The following is a 9,796-nucleotide window of genomic DNA, read 5'->3' as shown; positions in this document are numbered from 1 at the left end:
TGCTATTAAATCCTTCGGGTTGAAGAGCCAAGGGGGGCTCGGGCGCCACCTCAGCTGTCACACGGACCCCGGCACAGGGGATGATGCCAGAGTCCTGCCCAGTGTGCGTGCCCCGTGAGCCAAGCCCGCAGGAGCAGTAAACGTGCGGCGAAGGCTGAGCCGTGGCCGCAGGGGCTGGTCCTGCAGAGGCCTCCCCGGCCCAGCTCTGAGAGCCCAGCGCACGAGCCCTGCCAGGCCGCCTGTGCCACAGGCAGGAGGACGCACCCCCGAGAGTGAGCAGGGGGGCGGCAGAGTTATCGGACTGGGATACACCACAGCCCATGCGGCCCCCGCGGACCCGAGCAGCAGGCCAGCCCACCCTCCCCAGCCCGCCAGCCGGTGCAGCCCTGAGGCCTGAGGCTGGAGTTGGTGGATGCTCAGAGTGTGAGGCTTTTGAAGCAAAATGCGTCCTGGGGGAGGCAGAAGGGTGGCCTGGGGACACGCACTTACCCTCATCTTTTCGGGGACACTGGAAGCCGACTCCCCCCAAGACAACGGTGGCTTTGTGTGCCCCACCACCCAGGGCAACCGTGGGCAGCATGTCCTCCCGGCTCTGAGCCCTTTGGAGATAACTGAGCCGGACTTTTCCTTCTCAGATTCCCTCTGAAGGTCTGGGAAAGCCTTATCTGAGAGCCCGGGGGCGCGGAGGCTTTGTGAGCAGTCTGGGCTCTCAGCACCTGTCATTTGCATACTGTGGCCGAAGGGGGAAGGGAGCCTCGCCGAGGGAGGTTCAGGGAGCTCCGCTAAGGGCCGCTGGAGGGAGGGCGGGGGAGGCGGGGGTCCCCAAGGGCAGCTGGACCCGGTGTTTTCTTTCCCTGGGAATCCTGATCCCCCAACCCACACTGAAGAAGAGGGGAGGCCTCGGGACAAAACTGCTCTCCTGGGCAAAAACCCCGAGGACACTGAGGCCTCCGTCCAGTTCTTAGGAGTGGCTGCATTCCAAGTCGTCTGATGGGCCGTTGTGCCAGGCAGGCAGGCACCCCGATCAGATGACAATGTCTCGGGTTTTTGTGGGCAAAGCTCCTGGAAAAGGCCCCGGCCTTAAGAAGCAGACTCCCCGAGTGACGGCAGGCCAGCTTCTAGACTGTTCGATCTTAACATTATGCTCCAGGTGAAGCGATCCTCCTCAAGAGGCATTTCATCATCCACTCCTGATAATCTCCACCAAGGGAAGACTGTTCCCCTTTGGTCTTTTGGGGGGAAAAACCCACCAAGCGTGTTGAATTATAAAGGGACTTTATATATAAATCTACCATCTTCGAACCACTTAAAAACATACGTGGAGCCCATAATCTCGCCTCCGGTTTACCGCCAAGAGCCTTGGCATCGGTGTTATTTTCTGAGGAAAAAAAACCAAAAAACCCAGGCTGTGTGTTCTTTGATGGGGCATTGAGAGTAAATATTTGTACCATTAATTAGAGTCTGTTTAATTCCAAAAACTCAAGCAATAGGAGCAGCCTCTGAGGGTAAACAGGCCGCAGGATGTTAGTCATACCTGGAAGGCTGTGAGCTGAGCATCTCCCTTAGGCCCACCGCCTACCTCATCCCGCAAACAAACAAACAGGCGGAAGGTTGAGGAGAGGCCAAGGAGCCCCAGCCGGATTTTGGACACAGCACATTAAAGGGCCTAAATAGGATGTTTTTTCTATTGTTTCCAGAGCCTTCTTATTGTTCCGGTAATAACATGTTGAGTCCAAACAGAAGGTTGGCATGGTGTGGTGGAAAGCATTCTGGAGTCGACTAGAAAGTTCTAGAATCCACTGGGCAGGATTTGGCACTTAGCAGCTGTGTGGATCCAGGTGAGCGGTTCTCCCGGCCCGGTATCAGTTTCCTCGGCTGTCAGCAGGGACGAGAACCCGCGCCTCCTACGGTCGAGGTAGCACAGATGACAAACAGAGCAGACGTGAGTCCAGCGAGGCCGTGGCTCCACTCCCGTGGCTGCTACCCCGGCTGCAGCGGCAGCTCACAGAACCTCGTGGTCACGCACAGAAGGAGGCTGCTATTCCTGGCATCTCCCCGGATGCGGGCCCCCCGCCACCGCTTTGCTGCAAACCTACTTTCGGTTCGAAGGGAACCGGTGCTAAGCGGCCCAGGGACTCAGGGCAGCGGGACCATGTAGCACCCGGTGCAGACACAGCTCAGGCTTCTTGGGCTTTTGGAGTGTGCCCAAGACAAGTCTCAGCTTGGTACCACGAGGCCTGTCGCCTCCTCCGGGCAAGAGGTATGGGGACGGGAGGAGTTGGGGTCTGATGGGGAGAGAGGTTCGGCTTGGGAGGATGGAAAGCTCTGGAGGCGGACAGCGGTGATGGCCACAAAACAGTGTACGTGCATTTGATGCCATGGAACTGGGCGCTCAAACGTGGCTAACGGTACCTCCTATATCATGTGCATTTTACCACGATTAAAAAATAAAAGTAACAGTGAAAAGGTTATTGAGAAGTGAGGGGGGTTAAAGAAAAATAGGAAGGAGGATCCTGGCTCAGGCTCAAATCGGGACGTGGGACATGGATGGCCGAGGTCTGGGCAACGTGGGGTTTCCAGCCTAGAGCACAGGGCTCGGCGCGGGCTCCGGAGCAGGCTGTCTGGGTTCGAGTCCCCGCCCCGCACTCACGCTGGTGTGACTTCTCTTCTCTGAGCATCGGGCTCCTCATCTGGAAGGTGGGAATGATAACAGAAGGGACTGCAGGGAGCTGATATTTATCAAGTACTTGGAACAGGGCCTGGCACCCAGTAAGTGCTGTCTTAGTGCTCGATAAATAAACAGACTCCCGAGGGGACGGCAGGCAGGCAGCTCGCCTGGTCGGGGGCCCCTCTGCTGGTTAAACCTGCGGAGATAGACCCCTTCGGAGGCAGACCCTCTGTGGCCACCGTTGGGAGCCCCTGTGTCCGGAAGGCTGCACTTCGTTCTCCCCACCTCGCAAGGCTTCCTCCTGGGCCGTCTGCATGGCCCAGCCACTGAGCTCTCTGCCCAGCCTTGCCCGAGGCCCTTGGCCATCGTGGGAGCCCCAGCCCCCCACAGGTGCTTTGGTGGGACCCCCTTGGAAGCAGCCCAAACGTCCATCAGTGGATGCACGGGTCAACAAGCGTGTCAGAGCCATACCACGGAATACTATTCCATCGCGAAAAGAAACGATGTTCTGGTATGTAGCGAGGATGAACCTCAGGAATATTACGAAAAAGAAATCACGTATGAACACCACCAAGAAAAAAGAAACGGTGTGAGAGCAGCAAGACCGCATGGATATGACACGTCCAGATCAGGACAATCCACAGAGACCGGGAGCAGACTAGCCGTGGCGGGGGCTGGGGGGGCGGGAGCAAGGAAAGCTGCCACGGGGTGAGGGGCTCTACTGGGAGTGATGGAAATGTTCTGGAACAGAGAGCGGTGAAGGTGGCACATCAAGAATGTACGGAACTGTTCACTTTAAAATGGTTAATTTCAGGGCGCCTGGGTGGCTCAGTTGGTTAAGCGACTGCCTTCGGCTCAGGTCATGATCCTGGAGTCCCGGGATCGAGTCCCCCATCGGGCTCCCTGCTCAGCGGGGGGTCTGCTTCTCCCTCTGACCCTCTCCCCTCTCGTGCTCTCTGTCTCTCATTCTCTCTCTCAAATAAATAAATAAAATCTTTAAAAAAATAAAATAAAATGGTTAATTTCATGTTACATGAATTCCACCTCCATACAGTTGTGTTTTTTCTTTTTATCAAAAGACTCACCCTGTCCTGCTGAAGGCAACAGCCCAGAGCCCCGGTCTGATCTGGCCACACCTTCTGACTCGTCACTCACTGGACACCCAACACCTGCCACGCCGGCCTGTTTCCACCCGCTCCCCCAGCTCCCTCTGCCCTAAAGCCCCCCTCCGTCCAGAGGAAGCCACCCTCCCCCTGTGCTGGCCCGCAGGTCAGGGGCCACTGCCAGGCCCGAGCTCTGTTGGGAGTGACTCCCACCACGTGGCCCCGGCCTTCATGACCTGAGCATGATGCAAACAGCCAACACCCCTCCAAACCAGCCCTTACGGCTCGCCAGTTCTGGGCTGGAAGTTGGATCCTCTTTCAAGCTTTGCAAAACGTCTCGAAGAAGCAGCCTCTACCAAGGTCCTTCCTACAGATGCACAGACCGAGGTGCCAAGAAGCAACTGTCCGAGGCTGGGTCCCAGCCCCTTTGTGATTCGCTGCGAGGCCCCAGGCTTGTCTGGCCAGCGCTGGGGGACTGGGGCCTCCTCTTGCTCATCTTGCACCCACCCTCTGCCAACCCTGAGTCGGGGCCCTGCCCACAGCAGGTGCCCCAAGAACCTGGTTGAATTGAAAACAGACTTCCTGAGATTGCAAGAAGTCACTATTTGAACGACCCATGACCGTGATCAGCGATGAATACGGTGGGGGCAGAGTGTATGTGACCTTTGGGCATCTCCTGGCTTATCCGAGGGTCCTCCTGGGGAACCGCGGGGGGATACGTTGAGGTCTGCAGATGGGGTGGCTTTAGGCACGGTGACACTCAGCTGGTCAAGTGAGCTCTGGCCTCTGAACCATTGGTCTCTAAACCACTCCTGAGCAGCGTTTGGGAGCTGTGGAGACCCCGAGTGCTGTTGCCGTGAGTCACGTGCTTGCTCAGTGTCTCGAAGGAGGCCCCCAGAGTCCCTAGTAGGCCCCCCTGTGTGATAAGGCCCAGGCATCGGGGAGAGTGAGCCTGTCCCAGTGGGCGGGGCCTCACCCTGCAAAGCCTATTTTAAACCTGGGCCAACCCCAGGGCAAGAGCGCTGGCCCCAGCCTCCCCGGGAGCTACCTCCTCTCCCTCCCTCACCGCCGAAAAGGGAAACCATGTCCCATAATTACAAGGGTGGCGTGGCGTGATTACCACTGTATCCTGATGGCTGTGACAGAGGCCTCCCCACGCCGGTCCACTTGCCGGGCTCTGCTTTTGATGTAAACATCTTCCTGACGTGGGCAGGGTGCTCCTGACTGCCGCATGGGGGTCCCGCAAAACGGGCTGGGGCCCTCGGTGCCCCTTCCCCCAGGGGACCCTCTGCCTGCTCAGACCACGCGGGAGCCCCCCTCTCCCCAGCCCTGCCATCCTTCTGGCGCAGCAATGTTTACCAAAATCGCAGCTGAAGCCGATCTTTGTAAAAATGAGCTGGTTCAGGTATTTACTAAAATATCTTTTTAAAACTGGATTGGATCAAACATCGTTTTAAACAGTCTGGATCTACGGCTGGCTTTTCTGCATATGCTGGACTCGGCCAAAGGGTTTCACATCAGAGCACAACTTAACTGGAGCCAAGGGGATGAAAAGAAGAAAAATAGCCTCAATTGGAATGAATCAACATCTATTAATGGCTGTTTAACATATTTCTGCTAATAATAATACATTAAATAATGTGCATTTTAAGGCTGGCTAAATATACAATAGCCCATCCCTGCCCCCCAAAAGGTAAACAATGATGGTTAAAAATAGCCCCAGTACCTATTTACATTTTTTTTCCCTTGAGTTTTTTTGGTTTATAGTTCATGGTTCCAGGGGTTAGAACTCTAACATTTTCTCTGTGTATTTATACAACCGAGCTATTGCTATGTATCACATTGGCTATCAGACTCTTCCAAGAAAAATGAGTTTTTATCTCCACTCCTGCACAACAGTGGTTTGGGTCAGATGTAAAAGCTCTGTGAAATTCATGTGACCCCAACAACAGTCCCACACTGCACCTGATTCCCATCCAGCTTCCTCTGCCCCCGAGGGACAGGCTTCTGGGGTACCCAGCCCGCGCCTCTTGGGGCTTTCTGCAGACTCTTCACGGGGGGAGCCTTCATCCACCGAGAATAAGAAATCCCACCGGGTGCTTGTCTCCCAGATCCTTTGTCCAGACTGAAAACAAGATAAATACTAAAGATGACAGCAGGTGACCTTTCTGCCTCCCTGGCTGGGAGGAGGAAGGCTTGAGTCTCCTCTCTGTGCATAGCACTCTGGGTCGGGGGCAGGGAAGAACATTCGGCAGGACGTTTCTTTGTGGTTTTGCTGCTACTTCTAGTGAGTGTTTGTGCCCAAAGCAGCAACAAGGGTACCAACGCCGGCAGCCCGCGGGGCTCAGGGCGGCCCGTCAACCTCAAGGATGCATGGATTCCTTTCTTGTGAACAAAGTCTGGCCCCGGGGGGCGGCTGGGTCTGTCTCCACCTGGGGCCAGCCACAGCCGGTGGCTGGGGGGTGTTACCCGGCAGGTGGTGCGGGGTCCCTGGCATGGGCGGGCTCCTCCTCGGGGTGCACGAAGTGTGAGACGGACCTTTCAAAAGGCCAGGCTGCCCCTGTCCCGCCACCACCCATGCTGTGGTCAGGGAGCAGCTTTCGCCCTTTGTCTAGGGCAGCTCTGCGTCAGAGTTGATTGTGTTTATCCGGAGGTGTCAGGGATGTGGGGTTTGTAGCCACAGAAGGCGCCTTGCATTGTGACTCTCCCAGGTCTCCGTGGTGCCTGCATCTGGGTTGTCTGGGAGGATGCTGAATTGTGCAGACCTTGCTTTCTAAAAACAAGCAGGGCTGGAGAGTGGCACCTGCCCCACCCCCCAGCCCTGAGCGGGCCTGGGGATGTGGGTCAGAGCCCCCCCCCCCACCTCTGCCCTGGCCAAGTTCTCTTTGCCTTGCTTAACTAGAGTCCTCAAACAACTGTCCCTCCTGTTGGAGACAGTTTGCACTTTACCAAGATGCCTAAGTTCTACATAGGCTGGGGTTCAAGTTCAGGCAGGCACTTACCGTGCAACCTCCGTATCTCCTTCCCATCCCTGGGCTTCCCTCCTCCTCTCGGGACAAATGGCTAGAGTGATGAATTAGGGTCCCGCCGCCTGGGGGAGGAGGCCGAGTACTCTCCACTGACGCTGAACCCGGCCACTCACGCATCTGCCCGTGCAGTGCCCTCTTTCTCTCGGGGCTGGGTCCCTGCCCCTCCCCCCCCAGCACCCCTTCCCGGGGGCCCTCGCCGGGGGCGCCGCGCACGGCCCCCTGGGGCCCCACTGGCCGCCCCGACTGATAAGACGGTCCGGGGCGGGTGGAGACGCGCCCGGTGGAGCAGGAGGCCGGGGGCGGGCCGGGCCCGCGGGCCGAGCGCCGCTCTTCTTCTCCAGCGTCCCGCGCCCGCGCGCGGTGTCCGGGTGGCGGCGCGGGGCGGGGCGAGGGCGGCGTCCGCAGGTAGCCCCGGGGGCGGGGAGGCCGACCGGGACCCCCAGCCCAAAAAGCCCAGGGGGAGGAGCGGCGCGGCGGCGGTGCGCGAGGGCGGCCAAGTTGGGCTCCGGCGCGCGCGGCTTCGCGTCCTGCGTCCGGGAGGAGGAGGAGGGGGACGGTCCCCTCCGCAGCTGGGCTCGACCCCTGGCCCTCGGAGCCGCCGAAGACCTCAGGGGGTGACTTCGTAGCCCCCTCTCCTGGACGCGGCGCGTCCGGGGCGCAGCGGAACCGGGCAGCGAGCCGCGCCATGCTGGAGGGCGACATCGACCTCGAGGGGCTGTCCCCCCCGGAAGCCCCCGCAGCCCGTGAGTATCCGGGGACTGCGCGGGGGCGCTGAGGGACCCTGAGCGCGGCGGCATTGGCGTCGGGGACGGCCGCTTCCCCGGGACCGAGGGGTGCGCGAGGGGCAGGAGCCGGGACCCCGGTGTCCGGTGGCGGGGACCGGCCCCCGTGCTGCTTCCTGGTGAGGGGCGGGGGAGGGGGGCTCGGTCGGCGGCGGGTCACTGGGGTCAGCCACAGACAAACAGACGGCAGACAGACCACCGGGGGCCAGGCCGGGCCGGGCTGGGAGCAGGCATCTGCCAGGCCGGCCGCGCGTCCCCGGTCCCGGGAGAGCATCTCCCAGCCGTGCGGCCTCCACGGCCACGGCGGATGGAAGCTTTTCGGATGTTTTTACAGGCGCTATTAATACACATAATATTTCCGTGCTATTCTGGAGATTTATTTGCGATATAAAGTAACTCCTATGACTTGAAGTCATCATGGAAACTGCGGAGGGACTGCCGGGGGCGGGGGGGGCGGGGGGGAGACAAATGAGGTTTGACTGGAGTTGGGAGGGGGAGTCCCTGACTTCCTTGGCCCCTCCCTGCACATAAATCACGACCCTGGATATTTTTATACCAATAATTTTAAAATAAATGACCCAGGCCGTGTTTCCTGGATGATTTTCCCTCCCAGTTCAGAGGTTATTAAATAAACCCCAGAGCGAGCGGAGAGCGAGCGGGACAGTGGCAGGGGCCACAGCCGGCGCTCAGTTTTATTTAATTACACAGCTGAGCTCCACCCTCCCGGAGCGCCCTGGGTAGGATTGTGTGCCCTACAATCAGAACGCCACCTCGGAACTGGGAGCTGCTAACTATAGCATGGGAAGCTTCTTACTCCTTCTCCTGCCTCTCCTCCCCCACCCCCTTTTTTTCTTTTTGGATTCCCATGGAGAAACTTATCGTGACGTCTGCTCTCGAAACAGCCCAATTTGGCTTCTTTCTAGAAGTGACACTGTATACTCATCAAATTAAGGGCTCAGGAGGAAGAGAGAGGGGCCCTGCCAGCCAGAGCGGGGTGCAGGAGGGGGAAGGGGGTGCCTGTTTTCCAGCGCCCTCCTCGAGCTCGCGTGTAGACTTGACCCGTTCTGTAAGCAGCTGGTTACGTGAGCCCTGAACTCAGCATTTGTGGACATCTAACCGAGCTCTTACCTCTACCTGGGCACAGAATTCAGCGCTGCACACCTTTAGTCCTCCATCCAACCCTGTAAGGCGGGAGCAGAATCATCCTCATTGTACAGACAAAGAAACTGAGACCATAGAATCAGTACATGGTGGTTCCAAGCCTAGAGCCCGCTCCTGGGAGGCTGTGGCTGTCCCTTACCCCATCGCAAGCAGAATCACCCACAGGAGGGTACTAGCCGAGGGTCTGCACTTTGGTCTTTATAGTCTTTAAGTGGGGCAATGGGCCGTATCTCAGCTGTGGGGCTTGGGGGAACCCTGATGGATCAGCTCTGAGCCATGGACACATTGACTCTGCAGATGCCTCACCTGCCTCGGGGCTGAATGTGGAGGGAGGGTCTCCCTGCTTCCTCTGCTCTGGGCTTCAGGGCTCACAGGTGTAAGACCTTAGAACTGGTGCCCCAACCTCTGTTCCTGGATTGGCCCCTGGGTGCCTTGTCCTAGTGAAGCAGGCATGCGAGGAACTCTGTGACAAAACCTCCTAGCAGTTCACCACTCTTTAGCTCTTTGGGTGTAATGAAGACCCAGAGGCTGCCATGGGCACTTGCAGGTGAACCCCACCTCGACCCGGAATCTCTTGCAGTGAGTGCAGTGTAGCCCGAGTGCCCAGCCCTGAGCCCCAGCTCTGCTGCCTGCAGCTGTGTGACTTGGGCCAACGTACTTAACCACTCTGGGCCTTATCTGTACATCCAGAGGGTTGTGAGGCTGACTTGAGCCTGCAGCCTTTCTGCCTGGTGTCTCCACTCCGCACGAGTTCTGGCTCATTGTCACCCTCCCGCTCACCGTCTCATCCTTACTACAAGCTCCAGTCCATAGGGCCCAGGTGTGGAGTCGTACCTGGCGTTCCGTGACTTATCCTGGGACCAGCTCGTTCTCGCTTCCCTGGAGCAGTCGATTGTTACAGATGCCACTTCCCACTCTGCCTCCTTTAGCAGCTCCCTCATTACTTATTCATCAGCCCCTGGTCTGCATCTCCCACAAGGGCAGGTGGAGTTAGGGTGAGGTGGAGGTAGCATCCCTCCACTGGATCGTGTCTGCCCAGCTCACTCCTGGGCA

General features: G+C 58.3%; 1 protein-coding gene across 7 annotated transcripts in view; it reads left to right on the top strand.

The window, feature by feature from the left end:
* Nucleotides 1-7,091: 7,091 nt before the first annotated feature.
* ANO1 (anoctamin 1) overlaps nucleotides 7,092-9,796 on the top strand; it is a 139,199-nt gene continuing 136,494 nt past the window's right edge. For 3 of the 7 annotated variants that reach the window (XM_064576050.1, XM_064576054.1, XM_064576051.1), the window contains exon 1: nucleotides 7,094-7,543. In XM_064576050.1, coding sequence (XP_064432120.1) covers nucleotides 7,486-7,543 — 58 coding nt within the window. In that variant the 5' untranslated portion in view covers nucleotides 7,094-7,485. Of the gene's footprint in view, nucleotides 7,544-9,796 lie in introns of all 7 variants that reach the window. The other 4 variants (XM_045893076.3, XM_064576049.1, XM_064576056.1 and 1 more) reach the window with 2 other exon arrangements.

Source organism: Mirounga angustirostris, unplaced genomic scaffold, assembly GCF_029215605.1.
Source record: "Mirounga angustirostris isolate CCGP_5_RB_7025 unplaced genomic scaffold, mMirAng1.0.hap1 SCAF_13, whole genome shotgun sequence".
NCBI classification, from domain to species: Eukaryota; Metazoa; Chordata; class Mammalia; order Carnivora; family Phocidae; genus Mirounga; species Mirounga angustirostris.
The sequence above is the reverse complement of the archived record's forward strand: the minus strand, read 5'-3'. Positions and strand labels throughout refer to the sequence as shown.